The 23,104-nt window shown below is 37.1% G+C and overlaps 1 protein-coding gene across 2 annotated transcripts in view; it reads left to right on the forward strand.

The window, feature by feature from the left end:
- Positions 1-263: 263 nt before the first annotated feature.
- Positions 264-23,104, forward strand: part of LOC119798783 (complement factor H-like) — a 30,441-nt gene continuing 7,600 nt past the window's right edge. The window contains exons 1-16 of one of the 2 annotated variants that reach the window (XM_038308396.1): positions 264-423; positions 526-708; positions 809-914; positions 1,006-1,082; positions 3,361-3,543; positions 3,801-3,983; positions 4,092-4,286; positions 4,431-4,610; positions 7,187-7,348; positions 7,605-7,775; positions 7,864-8,049; positions 13,385-13,555; positions 13,768-13,956; positions 14,712-14,897; positions 18,921-19,097; positions 19,543-19,722. In XM_038308396.1, the coding sequence (XP_038164324.1) occupies positions 354-423; positions 526-708; positions 809-914; positions 1,006-1,082; positions 3,361-3,543; positions 3,801-3,983; positions 4,092-4,286; positions 4,431-4,610; positions 7,187-7,348; positions 7,605-7,775; positions 7,864-8,049; positions 13,385-13,555; positions 13,768-13,956; positions 14,712-14,897; positions 18,921-19,097; positions 19,543-19,722 (2,599 nt within the window). In that variant the 5' untranslated portion in view covers positions 264-353. The remainder of the gene's footprint in view (positions 424-525; positions 709-808; positions 915-1,005; positions 1,083-3,360; positions 3,544-3,800; positions 3,984-4,091; positions 4,287-4,430; positions 4,611-7,186; positions 7,349-7,604; positions 7,776-7,863; positions 8,050-13,384; positions 13,556-13,767; positions 13,957-14,711; positions 14,898-18,920; positions 19,098-19,542; positions 19,723-23,104) is intronic. The other variant, XM_038308395.1, reaches the window with a different exon arrangement.

A 23,104-nucleotide genomic window follows, 5' to 3' on the forward strand; every position in this document is an offset into this window, starting at 1 on the left:
TACCAGGAATGGAGAAAACAAACAAACAAAACTTTACAAGAATGCTTGGTTTTACTGACTCCCTTTATTTAATTTTATCATAACCCATATTTAAAAAGAATATAAAGGTTTTATTTTTTGTCTACTAGTGTTATCTAGTCTTGCTATTAATTCTCTATCAATCCAGTGCTTTATTCAGCTTGTTGTGGTCACTTCCTTTCATCTGTGATTGTGTAGTCTCAACCCACTTGTGCAATCATTGTGCAAGTTTGTTTTCTTTTTTGTGTTGTGAAATCCAGAGCTCCCTCTCTGTATAACAGTGTAGCTGTCTGTGGTGCCTCGTTCTGTTTTGTAGTTCAGGGTAGGAGGTCAAAATGCACATGATGGCCAAAAGCTGTGTCCTGCTGTTGTGGCTGCATTTACTTACCTCTGTAGAAAGCAAAGGTAAGGTTTTTTTTATTATTAATTTAATGTTTTACTCAGAAATGATATTGATGATAAATTATTGATAGAAAGGTTCAATAACAGTATGTTGTCCTCCCGCAGACTGTACAATTGAAAAGTTTCTAAAGAGCTCTGATTATGATTCCAATTTCGACACAAGTGGTCTGGAATCCAGTTATGCAGGAGGAAGACAAGTGAGAATACCCTGCAATGTTGGCTACAGTGGCTTTTTCAAAATAATCTGCACTGAGGGGAATTGGGAGCCTAGGGGCACAAAATGCAAACGTAAGTCAGAAACTTTTTTAAATTAAATCCTTCCTTTTCTCAGGGTTTTTTTTATCTCAGGATATTTATTCATGTTTGGTTCTTGTCCCTACATGTTAAGCAAAACCATGCGGTCATCCTGGAGATGCCCAATTTGCGGATTTTCGACTTAACGAGGGAACAGATTTTGTCTTTGGATCAGAAGTTGTCTACGAGTGCAACAGAGGGTATGATAAAAATTACAATTTAACCGTTCTCATTATTTAATTTTATCTATTATTTTTATTTTACTGTTTTTTTTTTTTAAACCTTTTCCAGTTATCACATGGTCAGTCGAACAAATCGGCGGCGTTGCACAGCAGATGGCTGGGATGGAAACATTCCAGTATGTGAAGGTATGAGCTGTGTTTGAAGTTGATCAGTCATTAAAACAGATGAGGAAGTTATTGTCATATAGAAAAAAAACCTTTAAATTCCCCAGTTATAAAACACTTAAAAATATTGGAGTTTTGATTTATTGCATTACATTGACATAGAATGTTCAAGCTTAGGTCTAAGATGCCATTTACACCCCTCAGGTCACCAGCGAGCTGTTTAATCAGTGTTCCTAGGATCAAAAATTAACAGAGTGAGGCAGCATTTAGTTTCAGTTCTACTCACATGTCTGGCTCAGAACAGTAGGATCCAGTATTCAAGGCAAACAAACAGTTAGATTTTTCAAAACATCTATTGAAAACTGAACTGAAGTGAGCAGCGTAGCCATCTAAGGCGGGAACTTCTTCAGGAGGAGACAACCGGTTAGTGACCACATCTTTCTGGAAGTGGATGATAACGACCGTGTGACTCACTAGCCTGGTCTTATAGTTCAGTCCAAGCCCAGAAGGTAAGGATAGTTCAAGCTGGTCGGCTGCCAACGCGGCGCAGCAGTCGCTGCACAGACAGTCCCAGACACTGTTGTGTCGGTGGTCAGAGGACAGGAAGGAGATCAGAACCTACTGTAGCAGATGAATGTAGGCAGGATAATCCAGAGGGTGAAGCCAAACCCGATGTCAGTGGTGCGTTCAGTTGTCAGAGCCAGGAGGTCAGAAATACAGTGAGGTGCTGAGTGAGAATCCAGGACAGAGTCAGGTCTCAGTTCCAAGTACAGAAGTACACAGACAGGCAGTTATCTGGCAGGAGTCAGAAGACAGGTCAGGCAAACCAATCAGACTGGAACAGGCAGGCTCAGAGGTCAAGAGGCAGAACAGGTCAGGATCAAGTAATCAGAATACAGGAACGCTAGAATAATTTTCACCAACAGATCAAAAATAATCTGGCAGTGATGGCTGGTCTGAAGGTTTGTTTAAATAGAGACTAATGCAGATGGATCAGATAAGCAGGTAATGATAACTGGGCAGAGCTAAGCAGGTGTGTATAGTGAGTAATGGGACCAGATATCAGTGTTGTTTTTGACAGCCATCTTAGATTTAGCCTTTGTCTTAGTCTTTAGAACCAAAACTATTAATAGTTTTAGCTACATTTCAGTCATTATGATATGAGATAGTTGTAGTCCGTTTTAGTCGACTAAAACTTTTTAGATTTTAGTCTAGTTTTAGTAAGATTTTTGTTGCAAAAAAAGTTAACCTTTACAATTTCGAATAGCAACCAGATTCTTTACCAGACTGACTGCTCTTGCCTAGATACTGCAATAGCTGAATATAGAATGCTGCCTTGCAGTTCATCATCGCTGTTGGGCAAAAAACTTTGATTTAAAGAATTCAAAAAAACAATTTTATGAATGAATGCCCTACTTCATAAAAAAGTGTCTCACAAAAGTTGTGAAAGCAGCAGATCTAGTTCAACACATCATATTTCTTAATGTTGATCAGTTCCTGATCTACTATGAATTATGCATTACACACAGATCAATAAATAAAAATAAAAAAATAACATCCTTCTTACTCTAGCATTTTTTGGCTTTATTTTTGGAGAATTTCCATCTTTGTTACCACTGCTCAGGGTCCAAATTAGCTATAAATTCACAGGGTTTTTATATTTAAAAAAAAAAATACACAGATAACCTACATAATTGCTTTATAATGACATGGCAGTCCAGACCTAAATTAAATGAATACATGTATGCTAACTAAAATGTTGACATATTCAAAGGAAACATAGAAAATGTTTTAATGACAATACAAGGAAACATTTATAGCATATTTAAATAGATAAAAACAAGAACTGAGAGGGAAATATTCAAAGATCTATGTACGGGGTCTTTATCCAAAATAAAACAGTGCCATGAAATATGTTCTTTGGGTATAATTTGGGGATCTGGTGCCCTAAGGACAAATAGTATCCAATGATACAAAGAGCTGAGAATAATACAAACATCACCAATAAAAAACATAACACAAAAACACATTGTTACACTAAAGAAAAGACACCCTAACAAGTAGTAAAAAATAATCTACATAAGAATTAAAGAATTTCATGAATAAACTATTCATCAAATCGTTAATTAGTAATGAATGCATCTCATTCTAAGACTGAGCTTAAATTTTGCATGTTTTAATTTTATACCACACTTTTGAAATCTCTCTTTATTTTATCACAGGGAATATCCTTGTGCTTAAATGCTTTATAATGCACAAAAGCTTACCTTGTTTTGAGTTTCCATCTTTGTCTTTACAGCCACCAAATGTCCAGTTTTTCATGTGGACAATAATGTCCAGGTGTTTGGGGATGTTGAAGAAGCCACCTCTGGCAGTGTTGTTCGGTTCAGTTGCATGTCAAGGGATGAAATCTTGTATGGGCAACAGGAGATATTTTGCCAAGAAGATGGAGAGTGGAGTGGGCCTATTCCAAACTGCAAAGGTATTGTTAGATTCTGGTACTGAAAGCATAAATAGGCTAGAAGCAGTCTTTTGAATAGAAAATTATTAGACATTTCTTAACCATGCAGTTCCCGAGAACAGATGATGAAGAATGTTAACTAAAATGAAAATGGTATATTTTAACTAGCTATATATTTGCTGTTGTTTACCAAAACCCAATGCAAATTGCAACAGTAAACAAAATGTGCAGTCCATAAGGTTTGTACATCTGGTTAAACTTACGCTTGATGTGAACAGAAATAAGATGTTCCGTTCCTCACATTGATCACGGAAGTGTCCCTAGCAGCCCTCGGGAGTACAAAGAACATGAGACCTTAAATTTTAGATGTGATGCTAAATTTATACCGGCTGATGAGAGACCTCCAAGATGCACAAAGTTTGCAGGAAAACCAATGTGGAGCCCCACACCTGCATGTAAACGTGAGTATTATCTAAATGCAGATTTTTTTTTACAGAAGTAACAAAGAAGGTCTACATTATGCAGTTCATAACAAAAACTGAAAAATGCTTTATGTCCAATGAATCCAGCTATACAATGCTCACTGACTCTGCCACCACTCACTGGAACAACATATGACCCTCCATACACAAATGTATTCATACCTGGAGATACACTGAGAGTCACGTGTGGGGAGAAATACTGGATCGTGGACACTGGAACAACAGTGGCAGATCTTAGTTGCAAAGAAGATGGAAAATGGGACGCGCATCCTGTATGCCAAGGTATCAAAATGTAGAAGGTTAAAGGACATCAGAAAATTATTTTGTGATTTTTGTCTTAGTGTTGCTGTTTCATTTGTCCTATGAAATGATTAGCTTTGGTTATTTTAGCATTTGAATAAAACATGTATTTTACTTCCACTCCAGAGGTAACATGCCCAAGATGGATTGAAGGACAGCATTTGAAAAAGCCTGTTGATGCTTGGAGAGGACATAAATTAGGTGACAGTCAAAGATATGACTGTGCCCCAGGCTCTCAGCCTGCAAGTAGAGATAAAAAAGCAATATGTACTAGAGATGGCTGGGCACCAAAACCCCTTTGCCGAGGTAATGTTAATTTTGAATGTATTTATTTTACTATATAACTATATTTGAATGACATCTACAGAGTCAATAAACATTTATTGCCACTTTACACATGTAATTTGGGTACAGTTACTCAGTCATTTGCTTTTCCATTTGGGTATGCAAAATAGGTATTACTTAATTACTTCAAATTATACAGTCCATGTAATTGCAACTGGATAGATTTTCTTAAATAAGTTTTGGTTGTTACTTTTAGGAAATATAATTTCATATGTTAAAATTAACTCTGAAAGATTAAGAAGGCCCCAGAGATCAATAGTTAGCGACATTCAATTTCTTACTAAAATATGACTTTTTTTTTATCACTTTATAGGTTCTAAAATTTGTGGTTTTTTAACTGATGTTGGCCCATCATACAATTTTCAGCTTACTCTGAAACTGTCTTTCCCAGCGATCTAATTACCAAAACAGATTAAATGAAAACTTTACTCAGGCTTACCCTTCTGCTTCCACTTTACCCTGTAACTCTGTTGATGAGTTGTTGATAACTTCCTTTCTAATCGCTTTCTCTGGGAAAATGAAATCTCCTTGGAGAAAAATTCCAGCAGTGAGAAAAGAAAAGAGGGAGTGTCGAAAAGTCGAACAAAGGTGGCAAAAGAATGGACCAAGTTCACAAAAAAAGTGACTTCACAGATATAATTTATAACTAAAAGATGCAAGAGAATCTTTCTTCTCTGAGATTATCAACGGAAGCATTAACAATGCTCGCGCCTTTTTTGCCACAGTCGACAGGTTAACAAACCCTTCAATCTCCATGGCCGGTAAACTCCAATTTAAAAAGGCCTGCAGTGACTTTGAAGGGTTCTTTACTGAGAAAATACAAGGTATACGAAAAGCAGCCTCTATATTAACTTAAAAAAATACTGCCTCTGGCAAAGATAAATTGTTAAAATGCCCAAATTCTCCAAAAAAAAAAAAAAACAAGAGCAACAGTTAAGAAGAAATTGTTCAGCATCTAAGTTACTCTTAATGTTTTATCCACGGCTATGATTAAGAAGGATTTAGCAGTTTTATACCACTTATACACCTGCCAAAAAAAACACTTAAAGATGGGAACAATTAGCTTTTATTGGCAGTGACCTGTGTCGACCTGGGTCAGATGACTCGGAAAACAACTAGGGTTAAAATCGCCCTCAAACGGCCTGGCTCCCATTGGCATATGGTGAGAACATCATACCCGGGTCGACACACTCATTTACATGATACCACTGAGTGCAACATACGGACCTTAACACACCACTCCAATCAATCAAATAACCCAAAACAACTTTGCTTGCATTCAATAAACATGGCGCTGTGCTGGTAGGAGGATTCAGACAGACAAAAGAGCAAATCAATAAAGCAGATTTACTATGCCCTGCCTCCCTTCCATGTTGCTCTCCATTGTTTACTTATCCAGATTTTCCTTCCAACTGAATAAGAATAAAAACCAAGATAAGCATCTTCAGATGAGAAATCCAGAGTTAGCTCGCAGCTTCAACTACTACAGCTAGAAACCACTGATTATGGCCAAAATCTTGGTGTCATAGGCTACGTTCGATCTGCAGCCCGAAGTGACAAAATTCAGATTTTTTGGCTCATATGCGACCTGGATCTGATCTTTTCATGGCAGTCTGAACAATACAGATACGATTTTTTCAGATGCGACCTAGGCCACTTTGCTATGTGGTCCTGAATCCGATACAAATCTGATCTTTTCAAAATCCAACCTGTGTCTCAACGGCCAGGTCGCATTCCTCTTACCTGAAACCCCCCACCTGCGTTCTATGACTGCAGTTTACCCAGGAGATTATACACAAGTCACATATATTTGGAAATGTGAACGGCAACGCAAAAAAATAGCATTTCACAAAAAAATCGGAACTGAGCATCAAGGCCTGCAGTGTGAACGTAGCCATAATGGACTCAGACTTTAACCTTTGGAGGTGCATAATGGCAGTCAGTGTTTTATCACCTAAAGAAAATTTTCAGGATTAAAGAACTAATCTCCAAGCAAGATCTAGAAAAAAATCATCCATGCATTTAGTAGGATTTATTACTGCAACAGTGTGTTCATAGGTTTGCCTACAAAGTCCATCAGACAGCTGCAGCTGATCTGAAACGCTGACGCCCATGTGCTCACTCGAACTACGAAAGTAGAGCATATCAGCCCGGTTCCGAAGTCCTTCCACTGGCTCCCTGTAGCTCAGAGAATAGACTTTAAAATCCCTCTGTTAGTCTATAAATCAGTGAATGGATCAGCACCTAAATACATCAGTCACAGATTTGTTCTCAGTGTATCAACCTCCAGACCATTCAGGTCTCATAGTTTAAGCCTCTGTACACCCAGATCTAGAACCAAACATTAAAATGCAGTATTTACTTCCTATAATACACTTCATTTGTTTTGCTACTCTCTTTTAAAATGTTTCATCTTTATTCTTCTTTTATTATTTTTTTATTTAATTGTTTAATTCATGTTAAGCACTCTTAAATGTCATTGTACTTAATTAGGCTTCAGAAATTCACATTCCTTCCTTTGCCTTGATGATTTACAGGACCTTGTGAAAAACCTCAGATCAGAAATGGATTTGCAGTTGGTCCTCTTGAAGGAACTTTGTACTTTGCTTGTAACGAAAATTACAAACTTCCTACCAAAAGCTGGTGGGGGCAGGCCAAATGTAAAGACGGCGACTGGGAAAAACTTCTTCCATGTATAGGTAATTGCTCTATATTCTTCCTTTGTCAACAAATCAAGGAAATTTGTGTTTCTAACTATTTAAATATTAGACTAATTTAAGTTGTATGATGTTCATCAATTATAGATAACTCTTGGTTTTTGGATAGATAATGCTTTGTTTTCAAACTTTCTGTAGAATGAGCTAGCTTAAAACCATTTCTGTTCAACATAAAATATTTATGCAAAAAATCTTGTTTCATATTTCAAATATATGCTTTGGCGATGAAATCCTAAAGAGAAAGACATGTGTGGAGAAGCGCCTGAAATTTCCAATGGAAGATTAAATGTCGTGCTAAGTCCTGCTGTGGTTCAATGCAATGAAGGATACACTCCTGAAGTTACCGAGATAACTTGTTTAAATGGAGAATGGAATTTCTATAATTTTACTCCAAAAACAATCTGTCGTGGTGAGTCAACCTTATCATTGTGAAATACTCCTAATATTACATATTAAAAGAGAGTTTTATCTCTTTAATGTTTCTTTATGTCTTACAGCTACTTCTAAACACTGTGGCCCACCACCCAAAGTGGAGAATGCAATTGTTACTGTGGCATATAAGAAGAAATACTCGGCCAACTCCTCTGTGACTTATCGTTGTCGTGAAAAGTATCAAATAGAGAAAGAAGACACCGTTACATGCAGATCTGGGGAATGGGAAGTAAAGAATATCACATGTACCCGTAAGTACATTTAAGCCTCTTTCCCACTGAAAATAACGGGTTAGCAAGTATTATTCAAACATGGGTCGACCCGCTAACAATCAGCATTAGGGCTTCCTTCCAACTGTGTCAGCGAGCACTTCCCACTGCCACTAAAAGCTGATGGTTCCCGGGTTTAAACAGGTTTTTCGCCCAGTAGGAAAGGGGTATAACAGTTATTATGAGTGTTATACTTTAAAACCCTCACAATGTTGTTTCATTTTATATCCCTATTTCTATATATATATATATATACATATATATATATATATATATATATATAATATATATATATATATATATATATATATATATATATATATATATATATATATATATATATATATATATATATATATATATATATTAGGGATGGGACGATTTATGAAAACCGTCCGAACCGTTCGGTTCGACTGTCTCGGTTCGATTCGCATGTGTTTTGTTCGGTTCATGCGCTGCTCCTTTTTCTCATAGGCGAAGCGTTTACACTCCAGAGCAGAAGGTGGCGGTAATGCGACCAAAGCCAACCACCAGTAGTAAACAAGAAGCAGGTGTAGCAGGGAAAAAAATCAGTTGTTGTGGAGAATTGTGTGGGAATGGCGAGTGGAGTGAATAAATGCACCTTTTGCTCTGTTGCTGCTCGGGCCTAATTAAGGAGATACTGGAAACTAAATAATACCCTTGTTAAAATAAAACTTTTCAAGACTTATATACTTTTTCTAATACATGAACAATATCAAGAAATGGGAATACTTAAAATTTAAATGGCCATCTTCTGCAGTAAAAATATTTAAAAAAAAAACTAAAGACAAAAAAGAAAAGGAAAATGATGGAACAATTGAAAAACGTTTCCAAATAAAAGAATATATCAGAAGAGGAACGAGTCATATTGCTACAGCTTCAGAATAAAGTTTAAAAAAAGCAGCTGCAAAAGGTGCATTTATTCACTCCAGAGCTAAATGGTTGGAGCACGGTTAGAGGAATTCTAACTATTTATTTTGCTCTTGAACAACATAACCAGAATAGATCCAACATTTCAGCACTGAGAATAGACAATAAATTCACTACTAATCCCAAAGACATAGCAGAACATATCTGTGCTTTTTATGAGGCCCTGTATAAATCTAAATATGAACTGGAACATTGTGAGAGATTCTTAGACAATATTAAGGACTCTATCCCAAACATCACAGAACATTTTAAACAAAGTTAAAAACCCTATCTCCAATCTGGAACTTTACAAAGCTTTGAAACATATGAAGACCGGGAAATCCCCAGGAATAGACGGATTATCTGTTGAATGTTATACTTTTTGGGGGGGATATTATTGAAACTCCACTTTTAAATTCATATAGGGAATGTATTGAAAATAATGTAATGACTTCAACTATGAAACAAGGTCTAATTAGCCTTATTCCACAACCCAACAGACCCCCTATATATAGAAAATTGGAGACCCATCTCACTCCTGAATGTAGATTATAAATTATTTGTTTTGGTCTATTCTAGGCTCTTAAAACTAATCTTGGAGCTTTAATAAGTGAATGCCAAACAGGATTTATGTCTAACTGACACATCGGTAATAATGTCAGATTAATCTTAGATTTACTTGACTGTTTAGATCATGTGGAGTCACAAGCAGTAATTGTATTTCTTGATTTCTACAAAGCTTTTGACACATTAGAACACCCCTTTATTTTTAATGCATTGAAGTTAATGGGATTTGGAGAAAACTTTATCTCAATTATTAAAATGATACACAAAGACATTAACATTAATTTAATCATCTATCCCTCCACCTCTGAAAGATTTCATATTAGCTGTTCTGCCTGTCAAGGGTGCCCCATTTCTCCCTTTTTGTTCCTAATTGCGCTAAAAATCATAAATAACGTCAATATAAAAGGCTTAACCACATTTCAAAAGGAAATTAGAATTACACAACTAGCTGATGAAACGACTCTATTTCTAAAGGACAAATTGCAAATTGAGCCAGCTTTAAAATTAGTTTGTGATTTCTCTAAAGCTTCATGTTTACATCTCAACATTAATAAATGTGAAATCTTGTGTCTTTGTGATACCGATTGTACAAACATGTGCGATATTCAAGTAAAAGAAACAGTGAAATGCTTAGGCATTGATATCACTAAAGATTTATCTTCTATACAAAATCTTAACTTCTTCCCCAGAGTTAGAAAAACCCAAAACATAATGAATATGTGGCTCCGACTTGACTATTGGCAGAATTCTCTTATCTAAAGCCGAAGGCATTTCAAGACTTGTATATCCTGCCATATCGCTTTTAGTTGATGATTCATCATCCAGATATAAATAAATAAAATTCTCATCAATTTTAATTGTAAAAATTAGAAGCCTCTTTTGAAGAGTGAAATTCTTATAGCTCCCAAAATACAAGGAGGATTTGATTTATTAAATTTCAATAACTTGAATAACACATTTAAAATGAAATGGATAAAGGAATGTCTCAAAACCACTAACTCAATTTGGTTTTTCATCCCAAAGAATATTTTTTAAAAAATTGGGTAGTTTGTATTTTTTACTCGCCTGTAGTTATGGTGTTACAAAAGTACCTTTAAAACTATTCCAATTTCACCAATAGGCTCTCTTAGCATGGAAACTGTGCTACTCCCATAAATTTTCTCCTCACAAAACCTTTAGTTGGAACAATGAAGATTATCATCAGGACAAAATCCATATTGTTACAGTACTGGGTTGATAAAAACGCTATTTTTGTATGTGACTTTTTTGATTCTCATGGTATAATGCTGAGTTACAGGCACTTTCTTAGTATTACTGTAAGTCATTTCCTGTCACATACAAAGAATTTAAATACATAACTAAGGATATCCCTAATAGTCTTTATCTCTTGATTTGGAGCCATTTTTAGTTTAATGAAGTTCTACCTACTAATTTTTTATGTCAAAATTCATAAACACAAATGTACATTTTCCAAAATGTCCCCCAACTTCAGGTGTTTCTTGCATGAATTCAAAGAGTACATGAAATCCCTTACGTTAATTAATTAAAAACAGAGCAATACTTCCAAGGATATTTTGGAGAGACTTTTCAAGCCATTTTGAATTACATTTTACTCTGTTGAGAAAGCACTGACCTCTTTTCAAAAAATTGTATAAAATCAGTATTTTATCCAAATGAGCTAAAACTTTCAAAATATGTTCTTTATAAAGCCTGCTGTAAGTTGGTTACAATAGCAAAGCGCTTCTTTAAAGTCCGTCACTCTGATTTTTCAAACGTTTGCGTTCTCGCCTAATAGTTGGCCAAGTGGACAGATAATGCCAGGAAATAATTCAGCCCCTAGCCATGCTCATTCCTAGGATAATGAAATTTGGCACACATCTGTATGAGTCCCCCACCTACAAAAAGTTTTATTGGAGCCATGGTCTAAACCTCTCATGAAGTCAGCCATTTTGAATCAAACGGCACCCTTATGAAAATAGAATCACTATGTTAAAATATTTCTAAAAAATCAGTCGAGTTCTCAAAAAAGCTAGGACTTTTGGAATATATTCCTTTAATCGCTTCTTGTTTGATGGTAAATACAGCATAGCTGTTCTTAAAAGTCCGTCACTCTGATTTTTCAAAAGTTTGTGTTAACAGGAAATTGTTGTTTTTCAAAAGGTTTTATAGCAATCCTAGCCAAATTTGGAACATTTATTTATACTTTGATTATAGTTAAGTTTGCCAAGTTTGGCGTATATCTATGCATGTTTGAGCATCTTATGGGGTATTCAACTGCCTCAGTATATGGCACTTAAGTTTAAAATAGTTTTTTTTCTTTCAATTAATTAGTAAATAATCTAAAACAATTCTAGAATATGCAGGATGCATTCCTCGACATGTGTGATTTTTTTCAGGATTTTACTGCAAACTATGGATTTTTAACGATTTTTTATAATTTTGAGTAGGGTGTAATACCGCTAACCATGGAGTTTGAAGATGCTGTTTCTCCTTCTTTTGAACATATACTTTTGACCTACCAACTGAGATGGCCGCAGCGTCTATCTGACAGATGAGATTCGTCCCAGATATTATCGTTTATCCCTGTTTTAACCCTTCCTGACCAACGCTGTGGTTGTCTCCTGCTGGTCCAGAGGTGAAGCGTGGAGCTTTTTCCGCTGGCTCGGAAGGAGCAAGGGGAGGGCGGTCGCTCGGCTCCCGCGGTCGTGATAGGCCGAGCGGCGCTGAGCTGCGAGGGCCGTCAATACCGCTCGCGGTTTTAATGTACTTTGTTTTTTCTATGTTTTTTTATTTTAGAGCACCTGTCTATTGGTCTTCTGTATAATTGTTTTTTTTTCAAGTTTCGTATAATTTTTTGTTTCTAAGATCTGTATATTTTGTTAGCAAAATATTTCAATTAAAAAAAAGGGGAAAAAAGCCTCTTGGCCGGTCTCCTCTTAGGGGTTTTCCACTATTGTTTGTGGTGGCTGGAAGGAGATGTTAAAGGTTTTCATGTTCGTGAGCCAAACTGTAGGCACAACAGTAATAAAAGCGAACATATTTTGCTAGCAGGTTTCAACATTTTAAGTTAATTTAGGCGTTAATAAACTATTTCAGGGGAGTCATCACAGAGATCTGCATCAGCAACGCTGTGTCTGTCTCCCTGCCAGCTCCCAGATCAGCTTCTCTGATTGGTTAATGTGGCACGTGAGGCAGCAAAAGTTCAATTTTACAACTCTAGCAGGTGCCGCTTGTGAAGTACGTCACTGCTTCAGATGCTCAGACGCTCTTGAGGCGCTTCTCCTGCTGCTCAAAATGCTCCGCATGACCTTTTGATTCCAAAACAGTTAAAAAAACAATCCACTGGACTGGTTTTGCCTCCCATCAAGGAAGCTTTTTCAATTCAAAATGACAGAATTAGCGTTGAGTTCAAAGCTTTATAGAATTGACCAAAACAAAGCCTTGTTTCGGCTTAAAAGGTTCTTTGTTAGCCTGCAATACCCGATATTGGTCTATGGCTAGGTCTATGGACCTTTTTATGGTTCTTGATGCCCGTCAACCATTAACTTTGCATGTAAACCAGTTTTATTGGGGGGGGTTTTGTATTGTCATTACACTGTCACAAGTACAGAGCAATGAAATTGACTCTCTGCATTTAACCCATCCCTTTGGGGAGCCCAAAGTGGGGGGTGTTTTTACTCCGCCTTTTCCTCGTCATCCTGTTTTACCTTTAAAGAAGAATATCAACACAGTCAAATACTAAACTGATAGAAATGAAAACAAAATGCCATTTTAGCATCACATTTCAACAGGGTTGTAACACTGTGTGAATTCCTTTCAGCTTATTGTGAAAAGCTTACTAGTTCAAGACTAGTGGTTGAAGAAGCTATGGAAAAACAGAGATATCTCGAAGGAGAAGTGATTGAGTACGTGTGCACTTCTCCGCATGTAAAAGCAGGAGGAAATGCAACATGCAGGAATGGCGAGTGGATAAAAACGGAAGAATGTCCAGGTAAGAAAAAATAGCTCTTTGGCCTAAATAAATATAGTTTCTAAAACGTTAATTGATTTAACATAGTTCACAGGAAATGTGTTCGTTCCTATTAGTGCCAAGCACTGTGCTTATTACTAAAAATTAATGGGTGGTAACATAACGTTTTGACAGAGTTAGTTGAAAACGTTTTTGTGTTTTCTAACTTGTTTATGTCTATTTTGGTTTTTTAGGCATTCCTTGTAGAGTTCCACAATTGGGTCCTGGTCTTGGAATTTCTGGATTTCCACCCGAAAATAATCTGGTGAAATCAGGAAAAAAATTACGTTTTTACTGCAGAGAAGAATATGACATAGAGGGCTCTGCTGAAATTAAGTGTTTAGAAACTGGAGATTGGGATGCCCCACTGCCAACCTGCTCAGGTATGTTCACTTCCTCTTTTGGGCAGCCTTGTAAACACTGAAACCAATCTGTTCCTACGGCATCTTTAAAACCAGTTATTTTAAAAATTGTTAATAAAATTCTGTTGATCTTTTCCTATCTGCAAAAATTATTCACAATGCTCCTATGAAGAATGTTTACATGTAGGAAGATTTATATTACTGACTGACAGCAACTTTTTTCATTAGTCCGCAAGTATTAGTTCACATTCTGTCTCATCAGTCTCACATATGTGAACAAGCTTTCATTAATTGGGTTTCTATTACGAAAGTGTGCAAGAATGGCAATGATCTGTTTATTTTGAAAATGCAATTGCTGTGTTTTCATTAAATTAGAAATATAATTACAATTGCACATGAATATTTTTGTTCCATGTCGATGATCACATAACCTGTGTGGTGTGGAAAAAGTGCTTCCAAATATAATAAATATAATAATTTTGCTTTGACCACAAGACCACTTAATCAAAGCATAAAGCACTTTTAAAATTTGCTGTTTCCTTTCAGCAAATTAATTTTCATAATAAAATGTTATGCAATATAGTGGTTTATGGTGACACAGCGTTCCCTAAAGAAAAAGTACAATGTAATGTGGATTATTAAGTCAAAATTAAAAGTTGAAGGTAACAAATTAGTAATAAGTGGTTTAAAACTTTTTTTACTGTTATAATGGCACCGGTTTTATTTTAAGATATAACATCTGTTGCTAATGTTGTAAACCATCTCTTGTTTTACAGAGAAATGCAGAATACCAAATCATTCAGAAACTGTACGCATCGCTTCATCTGTGCCAGGCAATGCTCTAGAGAAAGGATTTCAGTTGTCATTCAGTTGTGAACAAAATGTACACATCATGAAAGGAAGTAAAACAATTACTTGTTTGGGAAATGGAAAGTGGAGCGACTCACCACCTGAGTGTGAAAGTAAATCACTTCTTCTTTTATTTACTCTTTTTGTACAATCTTGGTTTTGAACTGAAGAAACAGCAAATTCTGAAGGGTGTTAAACACCAAAGTAGAGGCATTACTGAAGTGATAAAAGGGAGGTGTTGGCCTAGTGGTTAGAGAAGTGTACTCTGAAAAGGTTGCAAGCACCCGGTTCTTTCTCAATAGCCCGCACTGGGTCCCTGAGTAAGGACCTTTACCCCGCACTCACCCCCCGGGCGCTGCACAATGTTCAGCTTGCTTAAATCCACATACTTTAGTAGAAGGGAGTCACAGGTTCAGGATTCTAGAGCACTTAATGTTTGCTTTCTGACAAATAATTCTACACCTTATTAACACAGAACATCAACTAGTGGAAAATGAAACCCCCATTGCTGGTTTCAAAATTTTTTTTTAAGCGGCTACTCCCATTAACCTGCTCAGGGCTGCACAGTGCTGCAATGGGTGGTAGCAGGGAGCTTGCATGTTCTCCCTGAACATGTGTGGGTTCTCTCCTGGTACTCCGGCAGTCTAAAAACACGACTGTTAGGTTAATTGGCTTCTCCAAATTCTCCTTAGGTGTGAGTGTGTGTGAGACTGGTTGTTTGTCCTGTTTGTCTCTGTCTTGCCCTGCAATGAACTGGCGACCTGTCCAGGGTGGACCCCGCCTCTCCCACGTAGACAGTTGGAGATAGGCACCAGCACCTCTCAGGACCCAGCCTAGGATTAGTGGGATGGATAGACGGATGGATGGATGATCCCATTCACCATGAAAGCGTAACAACCCAATGCATCTATACATTAGCCCCATTTACACTACCCTCTGAGTTCAGACCGAGCTTGGATCAGTTAACCGTGCTGAGCTCTGTTCTTCATGACCATTTACACATATCATGTTAGCACGGTTCCTTGCTTCTTTGTGACGATTACGGTGCTACAACTCTCTAGAGGGAAACAAACAAATCAACAGGGTGGCACCTGTAACATTCAGGAAGTTTGGTTATAATTGTGATAAGAAGGCAGCCTATGGTGAAGTTACTTGACAGAGTCTGCTTTTGGGAAGTGGATATGACAAATGATAGTCTAATCAGGGCTTACAGATGCAGGAAACAACAGACATTTGGGGTTAATTACACTGCTAAGCAGATGAGTGAGCGTGCTTAGGTTGTATCTGGCACGTTCCGGTTCAGACCGATCTTGGCACGGTTTCACAAGGGTAGTGTAAATGTGGCTACAGAAATAACCCAAAACAAATAGGTTCAGAATTAAGTTATGACATCTGGTAAGAGAACTGAACAAATGCAGAAGGATTTGGAGAAGGCACAAGTCAAAACACCAAATCTATTGAAATCTGTTATTGATCCGAAAGCCATCCTGTCCCTTTAAATGCAAATGAAAATAAGCTGTTTCAGTCCTAACTGATGACTTATGAAAAGGTGTGTCATCACCAAGGTGTCGCAAGTGCAAAATCTTATGATGGGCAAAAGGAGGGGTTCTTAATCTTGGTCCTCAAGTACCACTGACTTGCATGTTTTAGACCAGTGGTCTCCAATCCTGGTCCTCAAGATCTACTCTCCTACAGATTTTAGATGCATCCCTGCTTCAACACAGCTGCATCAAATGATTGATTACCTTTTCAAGCAATTAATTTGATTCAGCTGTGTTGAAGCAGGGATGCATCTAAAATCTGTAGGACAGTAGATCTTGAGGACCAGGGTTGGAGACCACTGTTTTAGACACTTTTCTACTGAAGCATATCTCAGTCAAATAATTACATTGAACCCTAGGTGAACATCAGGTGCTGCAGATGGCTGAATTATTTAAGACTTAGACTTCCTTTATTGTCATTGTACAAAGGCACAACATGACATTTACAACAAAATGCCATTATTTGGATACTGGGTACAGTAAGGTCTGTAGTTAGGTCAAGTCATATATACTGTGGATAACTTAGAAACTACATAAATATAGCTACAAATATAAGATTGCTGAGAAAAAATATTTTAAGTGCAATAGGTAATATTGACTTCTAGATTCGAGATGCAGCTGGTCAGCAGGCTCTCTGTGATCCCTCTGTACAAGGTGGAGAGGATGGGGGGACTCCTGAACTGTCGCAAGAAGTGCAGGTGTGGTGATGTGCCCTCTTCACCAGGGAGGTGGTGTGGAGTGACCAGCTGAAGTCGTCAGTGATGTGCACCCCCAGGAACTTGGTGCTACTCGACTCCCACAGCTGTGTCGTTAATGAGAAGGATGTGTGGGAGTGTCCGAGTCTTCTAAAGTCAAATATGATTTCTTTTGTCTTATCGAAAAAAGAGATCATCTTTTGTCGCCTGACACCAGTCCACCAGATGTCACAACTCCTCCCTGTCGGCCACCTCATTATCATCCTGAATGAGGCCTCCAACTGTAGTGTCAACAATGTACTTCAGTTTGTGGTTGCTGTTGTACCTGGAGCGGCAGTCGTGTCATCAGTGTGACTAGCAGGGGGCTCAGGATGCAGCCCCTAGGGGAGCTGATGTTCAGCGAGAAGACACTGAAGGGGTTGCCATCCACTCGGACAGACTGTGATCTGTTGGTCAGAAAGTCATGTAGCCAGTTACACAGGGATGTGTGGATGCCCAGGGGCTCCATTTTGCATACCAGGTCCTGATGGATGATGGTATGAAATGCTGAGCAGAGGTAAAGGAACAGCAACTGTACAGAAGAGTCCTTCTTCTCCAGGTGGTCCAGGCTCAGATGGAGAGCAGTGGAGATGGCACCGTCTGTGGAGCAGCGGTCCTGAAATGCAAACTGGAACAGGTCAAATGATGAGGGCAGTATGGAGGTGAAATGTTCCTTAAACACACTTTTGAAGCAGGTTGTTAAGGTAGTTAAGCATTGTGATTGCTAGTTTCTTTGGCAACGGGATTATTATGGATGACCGGAAGCACTGAGGGATGTTGACCTGTTGCAGTGAGACGTTGAAGATGTTTGTGAGCATCGGGTGGAGGGGAGGTCTTCCTCGCAGTGGTGTTGTTCAAATCTTCAATCCTTCCAAAGGAGTTGTTGAGCTCATTGAGGAAGCTGATGTTGTCCTGGCAGCATGTGGGTGGTGATAGATGTGATGATGTTCTGGATTCCCTGCCACAGTTATCTGGTGTTGCTGGGGTCCTGGAAGAAGCTTTGGATCTTCAGACTGTGGTCATGTGTTTGGCAGCCAGGAGACACCTAAAAGCCGAGATATACTCATGTGTAGGATTGCTGCGCTGGTCTGTGCAAGCCCATAGAAGTGCTTTACACATGTATAGTTGAAACAGTTCTTGCAAAAACCACAGAGGGGCAGTAATGAACAGAACAAGCAGAAATATAGAAAAAAAGAGAAGAAACAGTTGACCTACCACTTCCAAAATGTCCGATTTCAGTAGTAATTATTTAAAAAGTTATGTTTATTAAAGAATAGTAAGTCTATTTATGGCAGCTACACAGAAATATACACTGGAATAAATTGGTATTTTTATCTGCTAAACACAGAGAGAGATGACAATGGGAAAACCAGCCACCTTGTGAATCCTATATGGACCTTTTTTTTTTTTTGAAAACACATATTAAAAAAAAATGTTTTGCTAAATAAAAGCTTAATGCATTTTTTAGTATAGGTAGTTGTTCAGACCTCATTTAAAAAAAAAAAAGAAAAAAGTATGCTGTATGTGATGGAGGCAGAAACTAAAACCATTGTTTGCACCACAAGCTTGGCCAATAAACTCACCTGTATGCTGTAGGCCTTTTTTCTGTTGTTGTTTTAGTTTATTTTCTAAAATATTTTTGTTGAAGGTTGGTTAAAAAAACAATGCAAGGATTTAATTTGTTCACATTTGTAGTGTTTGTATTGAGATTTTAGTAATTTCTGTGATGATTTGGGCTTTTTGTTCCATTAAATGAGGGTAAAAACTTTTTTTTCTATTGTGTGTGGTGTGTTTGAGAGAGACAGATTACAAATAAGTTTAATGTGAATAAAATGTTTCCTTATTGTCTACTTTCATCTAGGGGCTTTAGGTTGTTCAGCGCCACCATCTCTACCAAATGGAGAAACCAGAAGCACAAGATCATATTTTGACCATGGTGAACAGGTTGAATACTTTTGCCGGGATAACTATAATTTAGACGGTGGCTCATATAAAACCTGTGAGAATGGTGAATGGAAAGGAGATATGCAATGCATTAGTAAGTCAATATTTTAAGATGCATATTGTATTATTTTTAATATATGATCTAAGTGCTGTTCTTTACCATGGATTTATTGCTGCTCGTGATTTTTGAAGTTGAAATTAAGAACAATAAAATGTGTCATGATAATATATCAGTAATTGAATGATATCAATCAGATTATTATCATTTAATTTGGGTTACTCTTTACATTGTTAAATAACAAAGTTGAAATGTAAACTTTGTTACATGACTCTTTATTCTAAGAGTTCATTAAATACATTTTGAAATATTGTTAGTGGTTTGAAATTACAAGCATTTCAAAAATAAAATACAAATGACAATAGTCACATAATGTCAGAAATATTTCACAAAACTGTATGTATACTATGTGTATATTTGAAAAAAGTGTGATCAAGCACCATCTAAAGCTACTTTTCCGTTCCTGCTTACATTCTCTTAGGATCTTCAGGTTGTTCACATCCCCCACAGGTTGACAATGGAGACACAGTTTTATTTACTAAGCCAGATTACCAAGAGGGTGAAAGAGTTGAATACAGCTGTTTTTCTCGATATACTATGGAGGGTGGTCCATTTAAAACCTGTAGAAATGGTAAATGGGAAGGAGAGATGAGATGCTTAGGTAAGTCAGAATTTTTACATTTTGAGATTGCATATTGTACTTCTTCTGAAATGTGATACAAAGGTTTTGTTTTATAAATAATTCAAATAATTGCAGCTGTGATTCATTCAGTTGAGAAAAAGGATGATAGAATGTGTAATGGCACCATATAAACAATGGTATTATTAAAAACTAGATAAAGCTAAATCAATTCATACGGGAGAGTTAATAAGACACATATTGTTATAAAGTATTGTTATGGAAATACTTTGTCCAAGTGTCTCTACTGACCATCTTTTCTAATAGAACTCTTAATTATAAGACATGCAGTCTCTGTGATATTGTGGTGCATGCAGAGAAGCTTTATTCTTAGCAGTATAACTCCAGAGTTACACAATTGATGCCTTTCAGTTCTGATATATGCAATACATTTAATCATTTCACAAAAAGTTTTTATCTGATCAGTCCAGCAATTTTAAAACTATATAAATGACAAAGTATAATTGTGAAGACCAATGGAGTAACAAAACAAGGGTTATGTGTTCAGGTTGTATGGTTTGACCGTATAAATTAAAAACTAGGGAAATCTCTTTTTTGTAGTATTAATCGTGATACGGAATTAACAAGACCTTGTGAAAAATAACGTGAAAGGTTAATTAATCCATATGTGCATTTCAGAGTTTGATCATTTTGATGATTGATTATTATTTATTTTTTTAAATGTTATAAACTAACTGAGGATTGTTTTCTGTTTTGTCTTTTTAGGTGCCTGTACTGTGGATGAGCAGTTAATGGAGCAAAATAATCTTATGTTTGCATATAGTGAGAAAAACAAACTATATGCAGTTCATAAGGATTACATTTCTTTTTCTTGTAAAGGAAGGACAAGACGTGTTGGCAGAGTGCCACTGCGTGTACAGTGTATTGATGGTGTGATGGAACTGCCTACCTGCCAGTGAAAATGTTCAATGAGCTTATTATAAATATGCAATCATAAAATTATGCTAATCATCCAATACAAGAAAGTAGACAGTATATTTCACTGTTTTAATGGTTATTTGAGTAAAAATATGTCAAGTCTTTTGCTTCTGCTTTTTGCATAGGAAAGTTTCAAGGTCAGTCGATGTTTTCATTGCTTCTGACAGGAAAAATATACATGTTCCTCTTTCTTTGTTCTGTTGTTTCAAGATAAAACATGTCAGGAACTATTGATAAATAAACCAATGCAAACATTGACCCTCTGTCAATCTGCTGAACATTGTATTTTGATGATATTGAATGCTACTGGAAAATTAAAATCTGCCTTTATGGTTTATTATTCTTGAGGTATGTATGTCTTCCAGAAAATTAAACCATTTGACTTGATCATATCATTGCTGTTAGTCAATCGATTACTCAACATTACTTTAATTTTCTGAAACTAATTTAGATTAATATTACCTCATACCACTTCTACTGGTATTGTAAAATTCAGTTTTGGGCATCAACATTTCCACAGAAACTTTTGAAAGCATTTCTGTAGATTTCTTAGAAACCGTCTAGACCCACAGCTGGGTTTTTGAAGGATTTCCAACTGTTGTGGTGAAGGAGAAGATGATCTGCTGTCTCACCTTATGCTCCCCTTTCAATCAGCTGAGGCTGTGGAGGCTGGCATTATAAACCAGGAGTGGTCCTGATGGTTTCCATCTATAAACTACAAAAGGAACCATTGCTTAGCTCCATCAGGGCATTTATAATGACAAGCGGAGACAATACTGTAAGTTTTGTGGATTTTTTTTAATGAAAAGGCAGCAGCATTGGACCAGCTCAGATCTTAGGAATTATCTTGTCGTCACCCTCTGAGGTCTCGTACCACTTTATAAAAATAAATACTAACAAACTTAGAGTTCCTCTTCTTTATAGACTTAGCACCATATTTAGATGCATCACCTCTAACAGGTTACAAAGGTTACTCTACTACATTAGAGCTGGTTGGTCTCCTGTGAGGCTATAGACAATGATTGTGAGGAACAACAAATCTGCTCTAAAACGGTGTGTGGCAGCAGTGATTCTCTCTAGTAGAGTGTCCTAACTAATTTTACAATTTAATCTTTAGTTTGTTAACCACAAAATGACAACTTCAAAATAGTAATTAATCATTCACAGCACATACCCACTTGAGTTGAGGGGGGGTGGCATCCTCCTTCAAAAAATCTTAAAAATCACCCCCCTTCTTAAATGACCATCCCCCCATACTTCACATCCCTTGTTTTATTACTGAATGTGTAAAAGCTCCACTATATATTAACAGCAATGGCAATAATATTGCCCTTTCAACATTTGCTGGGCTGTGGGCTAGTGACTGACATTTTTTCGGGAATCCCACGGGTCACGGGATTCCCGTGGGATTCCCGTGGGATGGGAGTCAGTATTAGTAACAATCACGGGATTGGGACGGTACAGGATTAAACATTAACGGGAGCGGACGGGAGCGGGAGCAAACCAATAGTAACTTCCGCTCTGAGTTTTTCACCTGCGCTCAAAAACAACAAGAATGGGAGTGGTGCAGGAGCGGGAGTCATTCTGAATGGGAGCGGGATGGGAGTGGGAGTAATTTCACCAGGAGTGGGACGGGAATGGATTTAGATTTTTACTCTGGCCCGGGATCGGGACGGGACACCATTTTTTTCTGTGGGAGTGGGACGGGACAGGAGTGAAAATCCACTCCCGTGTCAGTCTCTACTGTGGGCTTACGAATAGCCTGAGCAAAATAAATAAAATCAAAGAAGTGGCCTACGATGACTATGAAGCTGATCCCAGTGGAAAAATTTGTCTTCTGCATTTGTCCCTAACTATGTAGGGGCCAGTGATAGCCATGATAGTCCAGTCCAGGGACTGGCTGCAGTTCTACTGAAAGGTGCCTTGGTCAAGGTCAATGACCAGCATACCTGACATGTAACAACCATACCGTGCATATTGCTTTAGGTTAATAGACTATATTAATTAAGCTATGTATGCTTCCAAAAAAAAAAAGATTCCACTATCCCCCTTCCTTCTTTTTAACAACTAGACTACTGAATATACCTATATTAAAAATATCAAATACAGAATTAATGCACTTTTCAGAACTACGTTGTGTGTTTTACGGCCTCTTTGTCATCTAGAAGTCTCCTAAGTAATGAAAGATAAAAAAATAACTAAATACTTTTTATTAATGTATTTTTGTATCTATAAATTGATATTATGCAGAACCCTAAATGATTAGTTATAGTAAATGTTTTTAACAGAAATTTATATGTGAAACTCTAAAGTCACTTTGTCAGTAGCTGTGCATACTCTAGTCTTATTTCTTTCTTCTGAGGCCTTTATCTTCTTCTTAGATTGTAAAACAGCTGGTTTCTTTTGACTCCCATCCAGTTTTTTT

Source organism: Cyprinodon tularosa, unplaced genomic scaffold (assembly GCF_016077235.1).
Source record: "Cyprinodon tularosa strain WSP-4 unplaced genomic scaffold, ASM1607723v1 ctg636, whole genome shotgun sequence".
NCBI lineage: Eukaryota > Metazoa > Chordata > Actinopteri > Cyprinodontiformes > Cyprinodontidae > Cyprinodon > Cyprinodon tularosa.